This window comes from Nothobranchius furzeri, chromosome 7, assembly GCF_043380555.1.
Source record: "Nothobranchius furzeri strain GRZ-AD chromosome 7, NfurGRZ-RIMD1, whole genome shotgun sequence".
NCBI lineage: Eukaryota > Metazoa > Chordata > Actinopteri > Cyprinodontiformes > Nothobranchiidae > Nothobranchius > Nothobranchius furzeri.
Window position 1 is genome coordinate 26623560 of NC_091747.1, and position 25034 is coordinate 26648593.

The 25034-nt window shown below is 44.0% G+C and overlaps 1 protein-coding gene across 2 annotated transcripts; it reads left to right on the forward strand.

Annotated features, from left to right (window-relative positions):
• Positions 1–6623: 6623 nt before the first annotated feature.
• On the forward strand, positions 6624–23773 carry LOC107382758 (exosomal polycystin-1-interacting protein). 2 transcript variants are annotated; one of them, XM_015955045.3, is made up of 3 exons: positions 6624–6762; positions 6823–6910; positions 22392–23773. In XM_015955045.3, exon 3 carries the CDS (start codon positions 22446–22448, stop codon positions 23184–23186), a length of 741 nt encoding a protein of 246 aa, XP_015810531.1. In that variant the 5' UTR covers positions 6624–6762; positions 6823–6910; positions 22392–22445; the 3' UTR covers positions 23187–23773. The 2 variants fall into 2 exon arrangements, with proteins under 2 accessions (XP_015810531.1, XP_070409097.1); XM_070552996.1 differs by having other exon boundaries at positions 6648–6762; positions 6827–6910.
• Positions 23774–25034: the final 1261 nt, after the last annotated feature.

Sequence of the window (25034 nt, forward strand, 5' to 3'; positions counted from 1 at the left end):
GCAGCACTAAAGCAGAAAAATGAGATTTTGCAATAAATATGCTAAATATTTACATATGAATTGTTTTAGAGCCCTTTTATTGGCAGAATCTGGTATTAATGTAGTTCTTTCAAAAAATGGGTCCCAACGTGGTTTGTGTGGCGTTGCCATAGTGTGACGTCATAGGCACAGATCCCCTGTCCAATTTTTTGGAAATGGAAATATGGTCACCCTATATTAAACAAACTGTCCACCCGGGCTTTTGCGATGCACAGAGACGCTTCGCTGCCTATGACTTTGAACGTCAGTTGAGAGTCAGTCTCATGCAGACTGACCAATGAAGAGAAGGTCTCAAGTTAAGACCCTCTCCTCATTGGTCAGTCCACACAAGGTGGGTCAAAGGTTACCCTGAGCGGGTTACGTGATGTCAGGCATTCAAGTATTGAGTATATTTACTGCATATTACAGTAATATATTCTGTATATGACCATATTATGGTGATCCTTGGGTCGTGATGATGGGGGCCTTGAATATTGTTGCCCAGGGTACAACGAAGTGTTAATCTGGCCCTGCGCGAGACGCTTCTTGGATGCGTCACAACGGCAGTTAACATAGGGTTAGACGGGAAATCACACACGGTGTCAGTGTAAAATCCTCAGTACTTTTCAAAATAAAAGTAATGCAGCGATGCAATTCCATATACGTGAGACCCAGCGGCTTATTTACTCACAGCATCGTTCCAGAAGTGCTGGTTCTGGAGGAGAATGACCTCTAGTGTTTGAGTTTTATGTGACTGGATGCAGGTTTTTACTGGAGCGCCGAGGGAACTCCAAGGTGTTGATTACCCTATGCTCCTCTGGGAGCCAGCAAGCTTCCTCTTCACACAGAGGTCAAAGGTCAGCAGGCTGACCAGGAATAAGCTCAGCGGATTTATCCCTCCTGGTTCAGAAATTCGATTTGACACCAATGTTTTATGAATGTTTTGTCACTTCGGGGTTATTATTAAATGTACTAAATGTTTTATTACTCTTGTGGACATGAACTCCTGCTAAACTTTTAGACTTTGGGTTTTCCATCAGATTTCTACTTTTGTTTGTCAGCTTTTCTAAAACCTGAATTTATTTCAGCAAATGGCTGAAGTTAAATGTTTAATCCAACATTTCAGTTTTGAAATCATGGAAAACATCAAACTATCAGTTTAACTGGAGACTAAAACACACACACACACACACACACACACACACGGTACATGCTGCCCTCTAGAGGTCTTGTGTTGTTTTGGTTTCCTCTGTTGGGCTTTAAAATAACTTTTATTAAAACTGTTAATAAACTTTTATAAATCTGTTTTTGAAGCTGATTTTTGGGTAAAATCTGGAAAATGTAATGTAATGTGTTCATCTTCAGCACATATTTCTGAAACCAAATGTCAGGAAACTTAATTTATCCAACGTTCCAGGCGTGGTTTCACATCTTCATAAAGATTCACGTTTCAGGATCTGGATGTAGTTTTCTCCACACTAAAGCTCTGAAGAGAAACTACATGATGAACATGATAATAATGAGAATAAAGCCGCCGCCCTCCCAGGTACCCTCCCACATTAACAAACATATCAGCAAGGATTAGTGATACAGCAACTTGGATGACGTGGTAAATACCCAAAAGCTCCCAAAAGTTCCTCGGCCCTACTGGTTGAATTACCCCTGTTGTAAACAACCCTGCTGTAGCTAACGCTAACAACGAGCTAACCAAGCCCCCACAATGCGGCTTTAAAAATGGTCCCGACCCGGAAGTAAGAGAAATTGCAGTTCCACCCTCATCCGCTGGGGGCTGGTGTCAGAAGCGAGCAAATCCTCATTGACTCCCATGTTAAAAATACCAATTTCACAGCAGAAATAAACATGTTTACAGCCTGGTACCAGAACATGTTTTTTGCCTAAATTATCTAGTTTATACTCATGACAACTCTGAGGGGGGTGAATTTTTTTCTCACTCTTCTGTTTAAGTGTATTGAAAGCCTAAAATTCTGTATAATTAATGAGCATCCGACACACGTGACCGCCGCCTCAGACCCACGTGACCACAGAGCTAGCTCCGTGGAAAGGCCTCAGTACAGCCTCGGTCTCTCCTGGAAACTGTTCCGGGATTTTGAGTCTCTGTGCTTGTGAATTCTGTTTTGGATATTATTGGTGCAATTGTTGGACAAAATGACTTGCTGTGGTATTAATTGCATTAATAGAGCGTCCAAGGAGTCTCCACTTAATTTTTTTCGGTAAGTTAAAATCTATATTTGTATTTTATGTCACTGCCGCCTTTAAACTAGCTGAGTTTACCGAAGTAGCTAGCTAACTATCAGTTTAACACGCAATGCCATTATCCATCCTTGCGTAGGGCCCCGGCAGGCACGCAAGTACGTAGAGAGTCGAACTCTCTTTTTTAAACATCCGTCAGTCGAGATGGACAACGCAAGCTTGTGATTGGTCAGGACGCCGCTGTTGTTTACAGTGCCGCCATTGCACCCTCAAAAACATAAAGAGAGTCGAGGATAACAAGCGGCAGACACGGAGAAGCTTGAAGAATACCTCGCAAAAAAACTCTAAAAATATGAACATTTAATTCCCCGTGACTGGAGGAGTGAAAAGATGCGCAGCAAGTGTTTTATTAGTGGACGAAAATGACAGGAAACGTGGGTTTAGAGGTAGGGAGCGCATGAAGAGGTGGAGGAGGATGAGAGACAAATATGTCCATGTTAAAAAGTCTCTTATATACAAAGAATACTATAAACACACTATCTTGGACCGATACATGACAGCATACCACAGAACAGCGCTACGCCCTCTGTTGTCCTGTCGGGCAATTGCTTTGCAACACTCCCCAGGAGACGGAGAAGTACGAGAGCAAAACGCTTCCATCAATCCGTGCGTGTCTGTCCCTTGCGGAGCTGACGGAGAAGCATGAACCAGGTTTTAGTTGTTCGTCCTTTTGTAAAAACTTATTTTGAGCCTGAGAGGGTTAACTTTGTCGGCCACAACACTCTGGGTGTTTCTCATTCTCAAGGCACCTGGCCTTACGATGTGATGTCTTGTGAGGCCAGGCGCCTTGCTTACGAGGACACTGTCCTTCGTTGGTAAAAAAAAAAAAGATTAAATGGAACTGACTTGTATCATGTGGCCGTTGCTTCCACAGCGGTCACGTAACGTCACGTAACAATGGAGATAACGTTTTATTTTATACGTATTAGTTTCAATATAAATATTTTTTTTCCGGAACTGCGCTGCTCTGGGCGGCTGCATGTTGGAGTAGCTCTGTTGACTATATGTAAGTTTTGCCTTTTATTGGGCATTTTTTCTTCTAGTTTCTCAAGCAAAATGGTATTTTCTTTGGACACTTTACTTTTCTGTTTCTGGTGCTGTGAAGCTTGGGGGATTTTTACTGCTATTTTTTTAGCTTTTTTCACTTTTTGAGCATTTGTTATGGTGCGTAACCATGGCAACAAGCTGGTTTACAATCGAGAGCAGCTGATTAACATCGGAAAGGCTGAAACAATACCTCAACTAAAGCCACAAATCCCACATGAGCTAAAACGCAAGAAGCGTGGGTGCAGAGCGGGAGCAAAACGGAGACCGAGAAAGAGGAAATTCAAACCATCTCTTCCATCGATCATAATGGGCAATGTGAGATCAATGGCCAGCAAGATGGAGGAACTCCAAGCCCTTTCAAGGACTCAGCCAGAGTTTCGGCAGTTTCGGAACCGCTCGTGGAGATAATGCAAAGAAGGATTCTCCAGAGAATCAAGAAAATTATGGACAACCCTGAGCATTCTCTTCACAAGACTGTCCGACAACAGAAGAGTGTCTTCAGTCAGAGGCTTCTTCAGTTTCGCTGCAACACCGACCGCTACTGGAGATCCTTCCTGCCAACAGCCATTGTAATATACAACAACTCTTTGATGACTTGATTATTATTATTTTTCTGAGCTACTACAGCAAGCAATTTCCCTCTGGGATTAATAAAGTATGTTTGAATTGAATTGAATTGAATAACGAACCTTTTACTTTTTAAATTTTGTATATGTTTATTAGATTAAAGATATAAGCGAGTTACTACCCGCTAGCCACCGAAGCTGCAACTACTAAGCAACTAACCAACAATAGATAACTTCTTTGGATCTAAAAAAAAACGTTTTAAATTAGCTGACTTACTTTTAAACTTGAAAATTGCCCCCGAAGTAGCTGCCGCCTGCCGGCTTCTGATCCGACGTCCTTTTGAAAATACTGCGGTGTATTCTGGGTAATTTTTGACCAAGGCTAGACTGCAAGACACCTCCCGTGTATCCTTGCTCAGCTAGTTAAACGGCTAACAAACGGAGAACACGTGCATCAGTAAAACATGAACATTGGAACACGTCTTGGCAGCTTCCAATGACATATATCCTAGACAACCGGGGCGAGGCCAAGACATCAAGGCAAGGTTCCTTGGCATTGAGAAACACCCTGTGTTTATAGTTACATCGACCAGCCTCTAGAGGGCACCGCTGTGCTAAAAAGCTCACTCGGCAAAGCAAGGCTGGGACTGTGTAAAATGGCGGACTTCACCAGTCAGGCAGCTGATTCTGAGCCCAGAAGATGTTCTAACAGTAAATACTGCTGTCAAATAGACTAAGGCGACGTTCACACTGCAGGCAAAATCTGCTGTTTTCCCCATATCTGATTTTTTTGACAGTCTAAACGGTCATGTCGCATTAAATCCGTCTCCTTCGTCACTGAGTCAGCAGAGGTGAGGTGTGGATGTTCCTGAGGAGAAGCTCTGAGGGTTCAGGAGTCTGTCCGGATATCCTGTTTTAGGTTTCGGAAGTAAACATACAGGAGAGCATACGGGAGTTGCTGCTGCAGCGAAGCGGGGGGGTCCGTGAATAAAGAAATACCTGTTCCGACTATCCCTGCTTCCTCATCAAATGATCCTACTACAGCGTGTTACGGCCGTTTCGCTCTTGTTTACAGTGTAGTAACACGCCTATTAAGCACGGTTTAAAAAGGTGATAAAACATAAAAACACTGACATGTAGTATAATTATAAGCAAAAAATATACAGTGTTTGTGGAGATTTACTTATGAAAAAGACTGTCATGATTTTGTGAATGAAGGTAAACAATGGGAGAAATATCTTGTTTACAGTATAATAACCATGTTCTACAAGCTAACTGTCAGGTACAGTATAACAATAGAACAACTTCCAGAGGTAGCATCTCTTCAGGTGAACAGCCTGTGATGCTCTAGTCGGTCTGCGCATTTCCCCAAAGTAGCACATCGACGGATAGGCTGAACACCTGTTCTGTTCATTTTCGGTGAGTGATAATTCAGAAAGACGGCGGGAACAAGGAGTAAAACAGTTTACAGTTTTTTAAAAAGTTTCCAGCCCAAAACGGAATAACTAACAGGTGTAATCCTGATCCTGTGGATAAACTATCAGTGAAAACTTTCCCATCACAACTCCCCCACTCCTGGTTTCAGCTCCACTGAGTGTGACTTCCTGTCTTCTGTGCATGCAAGTCGCTTTGGGGCCGTGAAGCGTTCACACTGATGCCACATTTCAGTCACAGTGTGAACGTAGCCTGATTAGTAGAAACGAGTCCTTATCCGGTACAACTTGCCACTGGACATGATGCGGGCTGGTCACGTGTCAGCAGTGAACCAGACGGCTGGAAAATGTTGTCTGTTGTTGCAGCTACTACCTCTAAACACCAGATGTCGCCAGAGTGTCCATGTTCCTACCTTTAATGGAACAGACTTATGTGAGCGCAGCTGCACAGCGCCGCTTTGTTTACGTCCCGCCCATCATATTTCCCTATAGATGTATAATTAGCCTTTTACTATATATTGGTTAAATTAAATGTTTGAGTTACTACCCGCTAGCCTCCAAACCTGCAACTACTAAGCAACTAACCAACCATAGACAAGTGCTTTGGATCTAAGAAAGAACATTTAGACATCAGCTCGATAGCTACAGTTAGTCTGACTACATTTAAACAGGACGTTTGCCTCCAAAGTAGCTGCTGCTGGATCCTGATCCACCACATTTTTGAAAATATTGCGTTGTATTCTGGGAATCTTTGACTGAGAGAAGGCAACAAGACACCTCCCGTGTATTTTGGTCAGCTAGCTAAATGGCTAACAAACAGAGAACAGACGCCTCGGTAGCACATGAACATTGCAACACGCCTTGGCGGTTCCTGATGACATATCTCCTAGGCAACCGAGGCGGGACCGAGAAGGCCAGGTTCCTTAATTGGCACTGAGAAACACCCCCTGATTCTGTAGCTTCAGGTGACTTGTTTCAAATCTCTAAAAGCAGAGATGATACAGACTCCATAATTCAACTCAGCACCACTGATTCTAACGGGCCTGCAGCCCGCTACATCAGAACTCTTCACCAGCCACCGTTGACTGGATCAGGGGTTCTGGTCCGATCAGGGGTTCGTTTTCAAAAGTCTCTGACGTTCATGCAGGTTTGTTCTGATTCTGATCGGTGATCCAAGAGAGAACCAGAACTCATTCGTGCTCATTTTTTCCTTCCAGTAATCTCAGAAGGAACAATCCGGATGAAAACCCCTGATCTGCCTTCAGGAGGCACCAGAGGGAGCCCTTCAGCCACTGGCTGAAAGGAGGGAGGTGTTTTCCCAGAAGAGGAGGAGAGAAGGAGAAAGGAGAGAAGAAAACAGAAAATGGATAGAAAGCCTGCCACATGGTCACATCGGGTCAGAACCGTTTGCTCCTTGTGTTCCGAAGGTGAGAACTGTTTGTTTTCCTCCTTCTGCTCCTCCATCCTGAGCTTCTCTTCTATTCCAGACAGATATGGTTGTCCAGCCAACCAGCAGACAGATGTACAAGCTCGGCAGGGATCTGGACCCAGCAGAACCAGCTCTGAACCGCCACAGTAAGTTCTAAAGAGCTGATCTGTTTACCTACAACAGAGAAATGTGTTATTTGTGTCAGACAGCTGAGACATGATGTCATTTACCCACAATGCATCAGGCAGGGTGCTACTAACCCAACATTTACAGAGCATCCATTAAACGTGGCTCCGATTTGTATAACCAGCCCTGGCACATCCCTTGAGTTATGAACCTGAACGTTTCCTCTAGAACCAGAACCAAAACTGGGTCTGAAGTCATTCAAGACCTTCAGAGGGTCTGGAGAACTGGATCTGGTGTTCTGGACCGGACTGGTGCATGAACATGGATTTGAGGAGAAACTACTCCAGGGTTGTGTGTGATGTTGGGACAGGATGTGGAGTGTGACATGAGGAAGAGGAGGGCTGAAGGTGAGGAGGCAGGGGTGTTTGTGGTGTAGCATGATGTCACAGGAATGAGTTAAGCCTCGCCCTGAGCAGCCTGGTTCTTTGGAAACGCCGCCCACCTCCTAAAAACACTTTGGAACGACAATCCTGGATCTTCGTCCCTTAGCATCCAATAGCTCCGCCCACCCTGGTGGAGGAAAACAAGGAAAGCCAAAAAAGAGAGGAAAGAGGAGACAGCAGGATGGAGAGAGGGACAAGAACCGGTGGTGTGTGTGTGGGAAAGCCTGGCTCACGAACAGCTGGAAGGATGATGACTAACTCCACGTGAGCTTAGATGGTTCTGCTGCTGGAGGCAGACCTCAGTGAGGTCAGGAGCATTTATGAACGTTCCATCAGCACACCGCAGCTGGGTCACATGGAAAAGTCCAAAAGTCCTATGTGGTGGACTCAAATGATCCCGAGTCCTGTCCCAGAACCAGAGTCCTGTCCCAGAACCAGGGTCCTGTCCTAGAACCAGGGTCTTGTACCAGAACCAGGGTCCTGTTCCAGAACCAGGGTCCTGCTCCAGAACCAGGGTCCTGCTCCAGAACCAGGGTCCTGCTCCAGAACCAGAGTCCTGTTCCAGAACCAGGGTCCTGTTCCAGAACCAGAGTCCTGTTCCAGAACCAGGGTCCTGTCCCAGAACCAGGGTCCTGCTCCAGAACCAGAGTCCTGTCCCAGAACCAGGGTCCTGTCCCAGAACCAGAGTCCTGTCCTAGAACCATGGTCCTGTCCCAGAACCAGGGTCCTGTCCCAGAACAAGAGTCCTGTCCCAGAACCAGGCTCCTGTCCTAGAACCAGGGTCTTGTACCAGAACCAAGGTCCTGTCCTAGAACCAGGGTCTTGTACCAGAACCAGAGTCCTGTTCCAGAACCAGGGTCCTGTACCAGAGGCTGTTTGGTACTGATTTTATAAGAATGGCTTCTGGACTATACTCTAGAGGTCCAAATTAAGGGTTCTAAGTTTCTTTCCAGCTGACAATTTTCTGTAGATGGCTGGAGGTGAAAACCCAGTCAGACCAGAACCGGATATCTGACTCCATCTTGGTCCTAATTAAGAACGACACAAAACCTGTAGGCTTCCACAAAGGTACTTCCTGAAACTAGAAACACCAAACTGCATCAAGAGTGAGCTCAAACCTTAGAGACTTGGATCAGAACCGCTACAGAAAATCTTCTCAGACTGGAAAAGTATGGCTTCTGCTCCATGAATCCAGTTTTTCACCCATCGTGAGCTGGAAAATAAAAGAGGCAGTGTTCTGGTCTGGTACCGCTGCCAGGGGGTGCCGCCCAAATGGAATAACTGCCTCAGTTGAGTGTGTGTGTGTGTGTGTGTGTGTGTGTGTGTGTGTGTGTGTGTGTGTGTGTGTGTGTGTGTGTGTGTGTGTGTGTGTGTGTGTGTGTGTGTGTGTGTGTGTGTGTGTGTGTGTTCTGCTGCTCTCCAGCTGGCCTCCACATGCTACTAAAGGTCATTCAGAGAGACCTGTCATGTCTGGGACCGGCTGCATGGCTGCTCATGGCCTTCCAGGTTGCAGACTCTCAATGGGAACCTTGTACTCTGTTTGGGTCTCGAATCTCACACTCACTATTAGGCCTAGTCCACACGTAGCCGGGTTTTTTTTTTTAAAAAACGAATATCCGCCCCTCCAAAAACTTGTGTAACCGGATTACAGGATACAATAAGATAATTAAAAGAAAAAATAAACAAATGGGCCAATAATTAGGTTCGGGGAGAATTGGAGGTTGTTTAAGAATGACTGGAGTCACGGGTATAGCATGAAACGGTTTATATACTAAATTTTAATAATAATGGGAGATATAACACATAAAGATAACACATAAAAACAGATGAAAACAATCGACAATAGTAAAATGGTCGGTATGAGATTTGATCATATGAGTCACAAGTCAGCCGGCGTCAAGTCAAATCCCCACGCTTGGGGTGAAAGTCAGAGTCCGGTGGTGCGATTTTTTCCTACCACACCGTTGAGATTGTTCACAGAAGAGAGCAGTCTGCTCTTCAGTTACTTGAGATGTCCTGGTTCGTTCAGTGGTTAAGGCTCGCCATCTCCCTCGTCAGGAAGAAATCCAGTTCTCGTTCCAAGTGAGTGATCATAGGAGTCGGGATCAAACCCAAGGAAAAAAAAAAACCCAGCCTGTAAACAACAGGACTGTTAGCGAGTTGGCATCGACCCTTCTCGTCACATCACAGCATAAAGTCTTACAGACTTAAACAAATGCTTCACTCTATTGGCATAGCCAATCATGTTTGGGTTCACAGTTCAACTAACATAACATCAATTTGATTGTCTATTAAAATAATTCTCAGTAGCTCTGGAAATATAATTACATATGACAACAATTGTTCAGCTCAATAGGCTCAGTTAGATTCTATTACTCTACACTATTCAACAAGAAATACATTCATGACAACAAGGATACATTTAGTTGTGTTTCTATACAGCATTGTGACACCTTGTATATCTGTAACACAATAAATAAATAAATAAATAAATAAATAAATAAATAAATAAATAAAATGTTCTATAACAAAATTCAACAAAATATAAATTCTGGTCCTTTGGTCCACCTTTGTAAAATAATTCCTCCCTAATCAGTTAGCTTTTATTTATTTTTATTTATCTATTTTTTTTATTATTAAATGTTTGGTTAAGGGACGCATTGCTAATTCTATGGTGTTAGCTATAACGCCCCTGAGGACCTTGTACATCTAGGCCGTACCACCATTAACTGGCGGTTTGAGCCGTTAACTCCTGGGAATCCCATATGCCCTACCGCCGTTAACTGGCGGTTTGAGCCGTTAACTCCTATATGCCCTACCACCGTTAACTGGTAGTTTGAGATGTTAACTCCTGGGATCTAACGTCTAGCAGCCCACTGCTGTCACCTCGGTTGCTGTAATTAGCTTTTTGAATTTAATAATTTACTGAATTTAATCTCATTCACTCACCAACGCGCTCCAACGGTTCCCTCCTACAGAGGATTGGTTCACTCTGTCGTCTCCACACAAATCTATAAGAATGGAATTAATTTGATAAGCTATTTAAGTTTCCTTTTTTTTTTTAAGTTGCATCGTTAGCTTTTTCTCTTCTTTTTTCTTTACTCACCGCGTTGGTTCCAAGTTCCTAGCTCTTATTAGAAGGAGTCAAGTCCGCCTCTCCCTCTATCTATGCGGCACCCAAATCAGGGTTCTTCACGGCCTCGACCGTTGTTTTTTTTTCTCTCTCTCTCTCTCTCTAACCGCTCAGTCTTTGCTTTCTGTATCTGCGTGCTGCACAGCCGTTTGTCTCTCCTCTCGCTCAGCTGCGTCGCACGGTTTTATTTCGCGGAGGCGGGACTTATTTCTCTCAGCCAATGAAATTTCAGATTCCCACCTGGACCAATAGTATACAGCTTTCCTCTTCTGTTTCTGTTAGTGATGTTCAAGATTCTTGTTTTAACCGATGTTTAATATTAAACTCGTTATTTTAGTTATTCACCCTTCCAATAATTCATTATGAAATTATCTATTAGTTAATTAGATATCTATTAATTAGTATTGTTAATTTCCTTAATTTATATTTTATATTTTATCTAAATTGAGGATGGATCATATTAGTAAGCCAATTAGTTAATACCTCATTAAGGTTCTAGCTTCTGGGTTACATCCTCCCCCATTAAATATCATGCACGTCCCTGTGCATTGTTTCTACGGGGTACACAACTTCTTGAGTAAGAGAGTCAATAAAAGCTTTATTAAGTCCTTGGAAAAGGGACCTAACTACGGTCACTAGTGGATTGCCCAATTGAGAGTAAGTTAGTCTTTGAGGAGGCTGACTACTTCGTTCAGATCTCCTGACATACATCTCTGGTTGCACAGTATCATGCTCATCCGTTTCGGTTTGATTCTCAACTGAGACAGGACGAAGTGAGCTCTCTGTTTCCGACAGAGCTGATGAGCTATTCTCTAAGACTTTGGTCTTTTCAGATGTATGTGTCTGATCGTGTATGATGGGTTCAAAACTTACATCACGTTGCTGCGACTTTAGGACACCATCCAATTGAGGTAGGTTTGTGTTAGTTTCATCCCCCGTTTCTACGTCAGGTAAGTATACTTCGTTTTTTTTCGTTTTTTCAGGTAAGTATGTTGCTGCTTCTTTCACTCTTTCAGGTAAGAATGTCGCAGTTTCACTCATTCTGTCAGGTAAGAATGTTTCGGTGTTGATGCCTTTGTCAAGTAAGGACAATTCAGCATTTTCATTACCAGCTAAGGTTGGTTCCTTGCGATCCCCTGTGTGTAAGGATAGTGTGTTTTGTTGTTGAATATTATTTACCGGTCCTGAATCTGCTATGAGTTCCCTATTTGGCAAGGTGACCGCTATTTGATAGGATGGTCGGTTTAGCACTTGTGGAAGATCAGAGTAATAAAACTCATCTACCTCTTCGTCAAGTGGCTCATCTGGGTCAGGTTCTAAGGCTGAACTCTGTCTTGTATGAGGTCTGCTAGGTTTCGTAACGCGTTCTGTTTCATTTTCTAATGAAGAGAGAAAACCACAAGGCAGTAAAAGATCTCTGTGGAGTGTTCTGTTGGGTCCTTCTCCGTTCTCTGGTTTTACAGTGTATACTGGCAAGTTTTCCATCTGTTTGAGAACTATATACACTGTTTGCTCCCATTTGTCTGCTAATTTATGCTTTTCTCTTAAGCGAAGATTTCGGACTAAAACACGATCTCCCACACCTAGTGTGGACTCACGAATGTTTCTGTCAAACCGTTCTTTGTTCTTCCTCGCTGTTTTTTGAGAGTTTTTTATGACAATGTCATAACTCTGTTCCAGATGACTCTTCAGTTCTTTAACATACTGAGAATGAGTTATAGAGGGCTTGTTCAAATGCGGTAACCCAAAGGCAATATCTATAGGCAACCGAGGCTGCCTACCGAACATTAGCTCGTAGGGAGAGTATCCCGTCACGTCATTTTTTGTACAATTGTACGAGTGAGTAAGTGGTTTTACAAAATCGCGCCAGTGATGTTTCTCAGTGGCTTGTAAAGTTCCCAACATGCTGAGTAATGTACGATTGTACCGTTCAACGGGGTTGCCACGAGGGTGATAAGGGCTCGTTCTGACTTTACGGATACCAAGTAAAGAACAAAGTTCCTTGATTGTACGTGATTCGAAATCCCGTCCCTGATCACTATGAAGACGCTCAGGAAACCCGTAGTGGACTAAAAAATGTTCCCACAGGTTCTTCGCGACGGTGGTGGCTTTCTGATCTTTGGTTGGGATGGACACTGCATACTTTGTAAAATGGTCTGTAATCACTAAGACATCTTTAGTGTTCTTACTGTCTGGTTCTATGGAGAGAAAATCCATGCAAACTAACTCCATAGGTCTGGTGGTGGTAATACTCACCATTGGAGCAGCTTTGTCAGGGAGGGCCTTCCGACGGATACATCTTTCGCAAGTTTTAACTTTGATTTCGATATCACTAGCCATTCTTGGCCAGTAAAAACGGGACCGAATGAGATCTGTCGTACGTTCAACCCCAAGATGCCCCATATCATCATGTAGGCTTTGCATGACTGTTGAACGTAATGAATCAGGCAAGACTAACTGCAATGATGTCTCTGGTCCTAATTGGCGTCTCCGGTACAGTAAATCATTTTGAAACTCAAACCGTTTCCACTCTCTCAAAAGGTTAAGAACCACCGGGGGTTCTGCAATAGTATCAGTTGGCGGTTTATTGTCAGTCATAAGCAGCTGAATGACTCGGCCAATGGTTGGATCTTTCCTCTGCAAGGAGACAAGGTCAGCATGGTTATACTTGGGCACAGCAAAGAAACTGTCACTATTGTCTTCCAACTGGAATAGGTCTGGAATGGCCGCTGCAGACATGGCAAGTGACTGAACTAAACCACAAGGAGAATCAGTCTCATCCAAGACCATGTGCTTTTGGCATGTTGCCTTCACTGCTTCGGCTTGAAGTTGAAGCTCGACTTCTTTGACAGAGGAAAAAAGATGAGATCGGAACTCATCTAGTCGTTGGCATTCCTCAGTGAATTTTGAGTTGTCTTCAGGTTTATCATGCAGCCTCCTAGACAGGCCATCCGCGTCAACGTTCTGTGTACCTGCACGGTATCTGATGTCAAAATTATAGGTGGACAACGCAGCTAGCCAACGATAGCTCGTTGCATCGAGTTTTGCCGTTGTTAAGAGGTAAGTTAACGGATTATTATCAGTAATGACAGTGAATGTGTTCCCATACAAATAGTCATGAAACTTATCTGTTATGGCCCACTTTAAGGCTAGAAACTCCAACTTGTGCGCAGGGTACCTAGTTTCACTAGAGCTTAAACCGCGACTTGCATAAGCGATTACCTGTGTGACACCGTTTTGCACTTGGTATAGCGCTGCACCGAGTCCGGTCGTACTAGCATCTGTGTGTACTAGATATGGGAGTTTTGCGTCAGCGTAGCCAAGAACTGGCGAAGTGGTAAGTTTTTCAATAATAGTTTGAAAGGACTTCTCACAGTCTTGGCTCCAACGATTCCCAAAGGGTTCTTTGGGGTTCAAGTACTTTGATCTACATGGTGGTGTTTTAAAGTTTTTCCGTTTGGGTGGATAACCAGCCGTGAGAGATGTTAGTGGCTTGACAATATTTGAGTAATCTTTAACGAAGCGTCGGTAATAACCGGTAAATCCTAAGAAAGATTGGAGTTCCTTCAAAGTCTGAGGCTTCGGCCATGTTTTGAGTGCTTCCACCTTATCTGGATCGGTTTTTATGCCATCTCGAGATACTATATGTCCAAGATAACGCACAGATGTCTGGAAAAAACGACACTTATCTGGTGATAGCTTGAGTCCGTATTCTCTAAGCCGTTCAAGAACGTGAGAAAGTCTGGTTTCGTGTTCTTCCAAGGAGTTGGAAAAGACGATCAAGTCGTCTAGGAAAACTAACACTTCCTTCAGATTAATGTCCTTCATACACTTTTCCATAACCCGTTGGAAAGTGCTTGGAGCATTTGTTATTCCTTGTGGCATACGGTTAAATTCATAAAACCCAAACGGGCAAACAAAAGCAGTTTTAGGTTTATCCTTTTCACACATCTCTATTTGATAGTAACCTGACTTGAGGTCCATCACAGAAAACCACTGTGATCCAGCGAGAGCAGAAAAGGACTCCTCCAAGTTAGGCAGGGCATATGCGTCGCGAATGGTTTGCAGATTAAGCTTTCTATAGTCTATACATAGACGTACCTCACCATTCTTTTTCCGAACTACGACTATTGGTGAGGCAAATGGAGACTCCGACTCTCTTATTATACCGGTTTCCAAGAGGGCTTCCAAATGTTTTCTCACGGCTTCATAATCATGTGGATGGATCGGCCGAGATTTCTGTTTGAATGGGGTCTCGTCTTTTAAGTTGATGTGATGTCTTATCTGTTGTGTATGACCAAAATCAAGATCGTGGTGCGAAAACACATCGGAGTAAGTGTTAAGTTTGTTGGTGATCCTCCCTTTCCATTCTTCGGACAAGGGCGAAGTACCGAAGTCAAAACTGAGAGGAGGGTTTGAAGGTGAAGTCTGTTGCTGCAAACTACACGCCGCAAGTACTTTCTGATCACTTTTGTCAGGTTCTGGATATGGCATAACACGATCGGCTTTAACTAACTCAGCGATCACACAGTTAGTGGGTAATGTGATGTCATGGTTAGTTTCGTTTCTTAGTACAACAGGTACTTTGTATGGACCATGTGAAGGTAAGGAAATGAGGCAACAGTCTACAATTATACCCCCTGGTAGAGAACCATTGGTGGGTTGTTCAATGAGTGCATAAGGCTCATGCTTGTTTTGGCTGGGTTGCATAAACCCTTCTAGTAACAGTTTTTTATTTGCAGGGAGAACTTCTTGGGTTCTCCCTCGAAGCTTCACCACACCAACTCGTCCATCTTTGCTTTGTTTTTTTCTGACTGCTAAGGCTTTTAGCACGTGTTGGTACCCATAAGAGAGTGCCTTGGAATCAGGTAAGTTATTGGCAGACAATTGCTCATACAAAGGATCGAGTGTGTTTGTGCCAATGAGTAGTGGTGTATCAGAGTTTGAGCTTATATCCGGAACCACTAACGCAAGGGTAGGTAACTCAAGTCCAGACTGATCGAGCTCTTTTGGAAATGTGACACTTATCTCTATGTATCCTAAATAAGGAACTGCTTGACCGTTTGCGCCCTCGACTTCTAACAGATTACTGATGGGTTTAATTGAGAGGTCAGGTAAGTGTTCTTGGTAAAAAGAATTGGCAATGGTGGTTACCTGGGACCCTGAATCCAGTAAACAATTACATTCAACACTGTTAACTGAGACTGTAGCTGTGCATCGCCCACCCACTAATCTTTTGGGAAGTTTTGGCACTGAATGAGCATGAACTGGCTTGCAAAAAAGTCTCTCTGTCCTTTCCTTAGAGGGACTTGGTTCTACTTTAGCACCTATCTGTCCCACGATAGGAGCTTCTACCGGTTTAAAGGAGGAGACTGAGCAATTGGCTTTGACATCTCCCACTCGCGCTGCTTCTGTCTAAGAGCAAGTCTTTTAGTTGCAACTAGTGCTGGATTTGGCTCGTTGCTACAGCTAGAAGCTATGTGCCCATCTTCTCCGCACTTAAAACAGTATCCAGGCTTTGGTCTGGGCACCACTGCTGTTATCTGCTGAATCTGTTTGGGCTCATCTGGAATTTTAGTCCCCACACGGGGTTTTGACTCTTTTTGAGTTTTCTTTGCCTTTTTATCTGTGTTGTTAACCTTAAGCTGTGCAATTTGGCTCCTGAGCTCAGCGATTTGTTTGCGTAAGTCATCACAGTTATCATCTATTTCCAGTTCACAAGTGTTTTTACTCTGAGAGCATGTTGTTTGCACATTTGAATACACTCTAGTTCGTTGTGCCCCTAAGTGTTGTTTCATGCGTGCTGCTTTAGTAGCCTGTTTGTCTTCTTCAGTGCGCAGTTTGAGGAGAAGTGCTGTAAAATGAGGCGGGTTGTCTTTCTTTTGTTCGAGTTGCAGGTTTGAAATCAGCGAGCTGTCCCAACAGCCTCTGCAAAACTGCTTGAGCAGCTGCTGGTCGGCGTCACTGGAGGAAATTCCATTCCTCTGAATAACTAGGTTTAACAAGGTGTATAACCTCTGAAAGTAATCGGAAGGTTTTTCACCACTGTCCTGGTTTGTGTTTAAAAAGCGAGCAAAGAGCTCGTCGCCGTCTTCGACAGCTGCGTAAGCTGAATCGAGATGTTCAAGGTACGTTTCCGGGTCGGATTTTGGACTAAGAGCTTTAACGATGCTCGCTGCTGGGGCTGACAGACTCTCCACGATTCTTCGTACAATTTGGGACTTGGTGAGTGAAGGATCATTTATGCATAACACTACACTACTACGCCAAGTATCATAGTCAGTTTCAAAAGAAGGGTGTGGAACTCGCCCTGAGAACGGTTTTAGTCTGTATTGTGAAGTAGGCGGAGGGATAACCTCACTGCTTTTAACAATGTGTTCCACAATAACTCGCTGAACCTCAGGTGTGTTTAAAAGATTTGGTGGAATGCAAGGGTTTTGTTTTCCAGTCTCTGTAGGTGGACAATTGTCCTTTGAGTTGTTCATATAGTTAACTTCTGGTGTTAAAGGCAGGGAATATGTAACTTGGTCACTATGGAGCATTGGCTCTGGTTCAGTGACTGGTTCAGATGCATGGGTATCCCTTCCTAAAGATTCCCCAATTTTTGCCAGTTCCTCCATTAGAAGGTCTTTAAATGATTGATTGCTACGCGCAGCTATGTCCCTGAGCTCTGACAGATAGGCATCAGTGGCAGATGTGCTAGTTTCTAGACTGTACGCGCTGGCTAGGTCTTGAATATGGAAGAAAACATCTGGGTTCCTAGTACAAGGTTTGTCATAGGGTAAACATTGTTTCTTTAATTCCTTAACAGTGGCTTCATGTTGAAACTCCACAATAATCTGATCACAGTTTGGTAACTTAATGCGCCTGTTAACTGGTCCGAATCCTTCCATAAACCCAAAGACTTCGTTATCAAGGTCTGTATCAGTTAACCCACTGATTAAAACAGCATTTGAAACTTTGACCTTTTCTGTTTTCACAACTTCCATTTTAAAACACTCAAAAGTACCAATAATGCCAAAATGGCAAACCACTGTGACCTCCAGGCACTCTTATGATGTCAGTCAATGGTTAGCTAAGGTAACAACTCTACAATTCTCCTGGCTGGCTCGCCAAGTTTTATGTAACCGGATTACAGGATACAATAAGATAATTAAAAGAAAAAATAAACAAATGGGCCAATAATTAGGTTCGGGGAGAATTGGAGGTTGTTTAAGAATGACTGGAGTCACGGGTATAGCATGAAACGGTTTATATACTAAATTTTAATAATAATGGGAGATATAACACATAAAGATAACACATAAAAACAGATGAAAACAATCGACAATAGTAAAATGGTCGGTATGAGATTTGATCATATGAGTCACAAGTCAGCCGGCGTCAAGTCAAATCCCCACGCTTGGGGTGAAAGTCAGTCCGGTGGTGCGATTTTTTCCTACCACACCGTTGAGATTGTTCACAGAAGAGAGCAGTCTGCTCTTCAGTTACTTGAGATGTCCTGGTTCGTTCAGTGGTTAAGGCTCGCCATCTCCCTCGTCAGGAAGAAATCCAGTTCTCGTTCCAAGTGAGTGATCATAGGAGTCGGGATCAAACCCAAGGAAAAAAAAAACCCAGCCTGTAAACAACAGGACTGTTAGCGAGTTGGCATCGACCCTTCTCGTCACATCACAGCATAAAGTCTTACAGACTTAAACAAATGCTTCACTCTATTGGCATAGCCAATCATGTTTGGGTTCACAGTTCAACTAACATAACATCAATTTGATTGTCTATTAAAATAATTCTCAGTAGCTCTGGAAATATAATTACATATGACAACAATTGTTCAGCTCAATAGGCTCAGTTAGATTCTATTACTCTACACTATTCAACAAGAAATACATTCATGACAACAAGGATACATTTAGTTGTGTTTCTATACAGCATTGTGACACCTTGTATATCTGTAACACAATAAATAAATAAATAAATAAATAAATAAATAAATAAATAAATAAATAAAATGTTCTATAACAAAATTCAACAAAATATAAATTCTGGTCCTTTGGTCCACCTTTGTAAAATAATTCCTCCCTAATCAGTTAGCTTTTATTTATTTTTATTTATCTATTTTTTTTATTATTAAATGTTTGGTTAAGGGACGCATTGCTAATTCTATGGTGTTAGCTATAACGCCCCTGAGGACCTTGTACATCTAGGCCGTACCACCATTAACTGGCGGTTTGAGCCGTTAACTCCTGGGAATCCCATATGCCCTACCGCCGTTAACTGGCGGTTTGAGCCGTTAACTCCTATATGCCCTACCACCGTTAACTGGTAGTTTGAGATGTTAACTCCTGGGATCTAACGTCTAGCAGCCCACTGCTGTCACCTCGGTTGCTGTAATTAGCTTTTTGAATTTAATAATTTACTGAATTTAATCTCATTCACTCACCAACGCGCTCCAACGGTTCCCTCCTACAGAGGATTGGTTCACTCTGTCGTCTCCACACAAATCTATAAGAATGGAATTAATTTGATAAGCTATTTAAGTTTCCTTTTTTTTTTTAAGTTGCATCGTTAGCTTTTTCTCTTCTTTTTTCTTTACTCACCGCGTTGGTTCCAAGTTCCTAGCTCTTATTAGAAGGAGTCAAGTCCGCCTCTCCCTCTATCTATGCGGCACCCAAATCAGGGTTCTTCACGGCCTCGACCGTTGTTTTTTTTTCTCTCTCTCTCTCTCTCTCTAACTGCTCAGTCTTTGCTTTCTGTATCTGCGTGCTGCACAGCCGTTTGTCTCTCCTCTCGCTCAGCTGCGTCGCACGGTTTTATTTCGCGTAGGCGGGACTTATTTCTCTCAGCCAATGAAATTTCAGATTCCCACCTGGACCAATAGTATACAGCTTTCCTCTTCTGTTTCTGTTAGTGATGTTCAAGATTCTTGTTTTAACCGATGTTTAATATTAAACTCGTTATTTTAGTTATTCACCCTTCCAATAATTCATTATGAAATTATCTATTAGTTAATTAGATATCTATTAATTAGTATTGTTAATTTCCTTAATTTATATTTTATATTTTATCTAAATTGAGGATGGATCATATTAGTAAGCCAATTAGTTAATACCTCATTAAGGTTCTAGCTTCTGGGTTACACTTGCATCCACTCCACCTCGTTTAAAAAAAAACTCTGTCCACACGTACCCGGATAAATACGTTCTTAAGGACATGCCAGACCTGTAGGCGGCAGTACTTCCCCCGTTCTTAACCTCGTCCTTCGTCTGTGGTCTTCCGCAAGCAGCAGTAATTCCGCTTGCAAAAACAAACAAGCAAAAAGCGCTTGGACAATTGATAAAGCGAGCGCAGCTTTGAGGACATCCATGCTGTCGGCTAGTGTAAACACAGGTCGCACACGTGATGTCAGCATTTTTTTGTTGCGGAAAGTGACGTTGCGGACCTTAAAACTCGGGTTTTGTCTGTCCACACGCAGACACCCAAAACGGAGAAAACGCACATCTTCACTTTGGCCGGAGTTTGTAAAAAGATCCGTTTTCGTGTGAAAAAACTCTGTTTTTGTGTGGATGACAGGCCAAAACGTAGAAAAATATCTACGTTTTGGCAGATCCCCGGCTACGTGTGGACAGGGCCTTAGACACTCCTGTGGAGAAACTTCACGTACACCAGCGTGTACACACACACACACACACCTGGACTCAGGTGTTTTGACACGGTGCCGTGGGCTGTGGTTGGCACTAAATACTTAATAAATGAAGCACTACCGTGTGATTGCCAGTAAGCGTTTTTACTGTTATGTAACGTTATGTGATTTCTCAATCCCGTCTTTCTGCAGATGTTGTTTTGTCATTTAACACCCCCTCACCCCCACCCCACTTCTCTTCTGTTTCCATCTCTGTTTCTTGGGGTTGTAAAAACCAGCTTTGATATCAGGTGGGGTGTTGTAGCTGAAGCTGTAGAGCTCTGCTGGGAGAGGAAAACTCTGAGGCATGTTTCTGGCTCGCAGACATCAGTTCTGGTTACTTTACAGACAAGACACAAGGAAGGAAAGAAGTCCGAACGACTTATAAAGCTGGTCGAGGAAAGCCTGCTTCACAAGGACTATGGCACGGAGGTGGTCTGGTTTCCACATGGCTTCCAGATGGACTGTCATTTACACTGCTGTGGTTTGTGTTTGGAATGTCTCCGGATATCTGCTCCCACAAGAGCACCGTGATTACAAATCTGACACAATACATTTAAAACGTACCTGTACAAATAACATGAAATACGTAGACCAATATTCCAGTCTTTAATAACAAAAAAACCCATCCATCCATTATCGTCCGCTTATCTGGGGGCGGGGCGGGTCACAGCATCCTAAGCAGAGAGACCCAGTCTTCCCTCTCCCCAGCCGCTTGGAACAACTCTTCTGAGGGAATCCCAAGGCGCTGGCTGGCCAGATGAGGAACGTAGTTGCTCCACCATGTTCAGATGCCCGAGGCCACCTCATCGGACTCCTCTCAGTGTGGAGGAGCAGCGGGTCAACTCTTAGCCCCTCCAGGATGACTGAGCTTCTCACCCTATCTGTTTATTTTCTACTGAATTTTGTCACATTCCCTGTCTAGTTCTTGTAAATCTTTTGGGAGGGCGTGCTTTTGCTTTTCCTGCTCCGTTGCTGTGGAATGTTCGGCCACAGAATGTCAGACAAGTATGCTCGGAGGATATACTGAAAACGAACCTTTTCACTAAAGCTTTTAACGAATGCTCACTTTTTAGGCATTTTAACTTAACTTCTTATTTTAGCATCATCTCTTTGGTCTTTACTCCGTCTGGCTTTTGCTGTGCTGTTGTTTTAGATTGTGGTATGCTTTGTTTAACGGCGTTGTATAAATAAAGTTATTGTTATTAGTATTATTCATTTCTTTAACTTCATCATGATCCGCATGCAGGGTCAGGAAAAAATACACAGAAACTTTCTGGAGCTCTGCATTGCAGCCAGTGTGAATCCTCTGATTGGACTTGGTCACTTTTTATCCACACAGAAGCCGTGGTCCGTGTCAGACCTGTCCTTTATCGGGTGTGTTGAGGCTTTAGAGTGACTCGTAGAGATGGTGGAGTCAGATCAACTTGTAGAGGAGGCCAAGTTAGAGCGACTGGTAGAGAAGGACGAGTTAAATCGACACATAGGAATGGTTGAGTTAGATCGACAAAAAGAGAAGGTCGAGTTAAAGCGACTCGTAGATTAGGTTGAGTTAAGCCTGATTTATGCTTCTCCGTCTGCGTCAGTGTGGAGACACGCAACGCCATTATCCATCCTTGCGTAGGGCTCCGGCAGGCATGCAAGTACGTACGGAGTCGAGCCCACTTTTTTAAACATCCGTCGAACGAGACGGACAACGCAAGCTTGTGAATGGTCAGGACGCCGCTGTTGTTTACAGCGCTGCCATTGCAAAGAGAGCCGAGGATAACTAGCGGCAGACACAGAGAAGCTTGAAGAATACCTTGTGAAAAAACTCTAAAAATATGAACGTTTCATCCTCCCGTGACTGGAGGAATGAAAAGGTGTGCAGCAAGCGTTTTTATTTGTGGACCGAAATGACAGGAAACGTGGGTTTAGAGGTGGGGAGCGCATGAAGAGGTGGGAGAATGAGAGACAAATGTGTCCGTGTTAAAAGTCTCTTATATACACAAAAAACACAATATAAACACACTATCTTCGACCGATACATGACAGGATACCACAGAACAGCGCTACGCCCTCTGTGGTATCCTGCCGGGCAATTGCTTTGCAACACTCTCCAGGAGACGGAGAAGTATGAGAGCAAAACGCTTCCGTCAATCCATGCGTGTCTGTCCCTTGCGGAGCTGACGGAGAAGCATAAACCAGGCTTTAGTTTAGAGTGACTCGTAGCTGTTTTGCTGATTTTTTTCTCTTTACTCTCTCTACAGGTCTTCTTCTCCCAGCGGTCTCCACTCAGTGAAGATGTAGTCTCTTCAGTCTCAATGGAGATGTCTCCAAACACAGCCTCAACTGCCTTGTTGCCATGGTCACTGTGTGTGGTGTTCCTCCTGACTTCTGAATCTCAGATGATGACCTCTGCTTCTACAGATGGTTCTTCTCAGACAGCCAGCAGCATGCTGCTGTTTGACAGCGGTTCTCCAGTCTCCAGCTTGAGGAATTGTAGCTGCTCTGCTCCCATCGGGTACTGCGATGAGGCTCTGGCGAACTCTCTGTGCAGGTGCAACACTGTCCTGCGGTCATCTGTCCAGCGTCTACAGAAAGCAGGACTTCTAACAGTGTGGGTGAAGGAGCTGTGGGTGCTCGAGGAGCTGCTGAACAGCAGCATGGTTGCACATTTGAAACTGTCTTTTTGTGGAATGAAGCATCTGCAGAGCCAGCAGCTTGTTCTACTTGGTCTGCAGACCCTCAGAATTCACAGTGCAGCACCAGAATCTCCTCATCCTGACCAGGAGCTCCAGGTAGTCCCCTCAGCAGGGACTGCAGCAGATCTGGAGTCCTCATCCTTCCACGTGACCTTCATCGATGTCAGTGTGTTGAACGGTCTTACTGCTCTGAAGGCTTACAGTGTGGTCGGACTTCCTCCTCCAACCTTCTTCCAGAACTTTCCTCACCTAGACTCTCCCTTCACTCAGCTGTTTCCCACAGATCCAACTGATCCAGTGGACTCCAGAGAGAAGCCCTCAGAACCTCGGCAGAAATCTCTCATCACTTTTGTGTACTAGTTTCATCCAGAGAGCAGACCAGAGACGATCCAGCTTCCAGAGGTGGAGTACTTGATTGTTTTGTTGTGCTGACATTCATTTGCTTTGAAGAGGAAGACGTCAGCTATTGGACCCCAGAACCGACCCCTCATCTGTTCTGGATCTGGATCATGTTCTTCAGTAGAACCTTGTTCTGTTTGATTTGGACTGCTCTTCCTGCTCTATTATCTTCTCCAGCCTCATGGGTTAGTCTCTGTTTAGCTTTTCTAGTTTGGACCTGGGGCTGCGCAGTGGTGCAGTGGTTGGAGCTGTTGCCTTGCAGCTAGAAGGTCGTGGGTTCTCTTCCCGACCTGGGATCCTTCTGCATGGACCGCTGGAGATAGGCACCCCCCCGCAACCCTGCATGGACAAAGCGGGTTCAGAAAATGGATGGATGAATAGTTTGGACCTGGAGCTCCTTCAGCATCTTGTCCATCCAGTTTCTTCATTCCTGTCAGCTTCTAATAAATCTCATGCATGCTGTCCCGGTTCTGTCTGATCCCAGTCCTGTTAATGCCACTGCAGGATTCTGGACTTTCCTTTGACTTGATTAAATGGTTTTTCCTGTTTTCTGCAGCTTGTCTGGTGACTGTGCCGTGACCCTCAGCAGAACCACAGTTAAGAGTCCAAACAGACAATAGCTGTGAGTTAGAGCAACAGTCTCACACATCAGGAGTTATTCCTCAGAGATCAGCTGATGAGAATTCCTCTAAGGAACTAGCACTCACACTGTTGATCCACGTGGCCAGCCTGGTGCTGCGTAACCATGACAACACCATGTTGGTCTGAGTCAACAGAAAGTCCCACAAGGACTCTGGTGTCGCTGAAGTTTGGGACATTTTTTATTCATACAATACAAAACATGAAAACTGTCATCATTTGGAAGTTTGTCAGAATAATTACAGCAGGTTAAAAATCTCCTGAAGGTTAAAGGTTAAACACAGAAGATCATTCCAACTTTTATACGACTGAAACATAGATTAGGAGCGTCTTTACTTCTCTTTAGTGTCGAGTCGTTTGGTCAGACGTTCTTCTTCAACGTGATGGATTTTACCATGAAGCATTGTGGGTAATCTGTGTTCAGATTTAAAGCCGCAGACGTCCATGTCAATGTTCCTACTGAGGAGCGGCACTTCAGTTGGAGACTGCTGTTCAGGCAGTCGGGATGTTTTCAGCACCAGGACGCCTGCTTTAGGAGAGAAGCTTCCAGATCCTCTTACATAAGCAGCTGTTGTTCTGAGGCTTGTGCGGCACCTTCTGAACACCCAGCTGATAAAAACAAGATGTTCTGCAGCAGATGACGTCCAGAACCTTGGGAGCGGGTCGAAGCCAGCAGGTTTATGAGGTCTTTGTGTTTTAGAGGGATGCAGCCTGGAAGCCTGCGGGGATGTGTTCAGAAAGTCGTTCCGCAGGAAGATAAAAGAAAACAGGTTGGGTGTGTTGGAGCGGGCCGGGTCGGCCCACGGGCTCAGTAGGACCTGTCTCACAGCGTTTGTTCAGCTGTTCTTATTGACTGCAAATGGCTGAAGGTCCAGAGTTAGAACCGGTCTCTGGATCAGAACCAGCTGTTCTGCCCTTTAGAGGAGACAACAGGAAGTAGAGTCCTCTTGGATCTGATCCAGGTCCAACTTTGGCAGAAGGTCCTAAATGTGTTTTCGTTCCTGAATTGGTTCTGAGACTTCCACCAGATGACAAGTGTGAAGGAAAACCGGGTCTGGATCTGATCTGTGAAGCCCTGGTTATGACCCACTGATGAAACCTGAGTGTTTGCGGACTCTCCTGACCAATCTGTAGACATCTGAAATTCTACTGTGGGATCCAACTCCATCC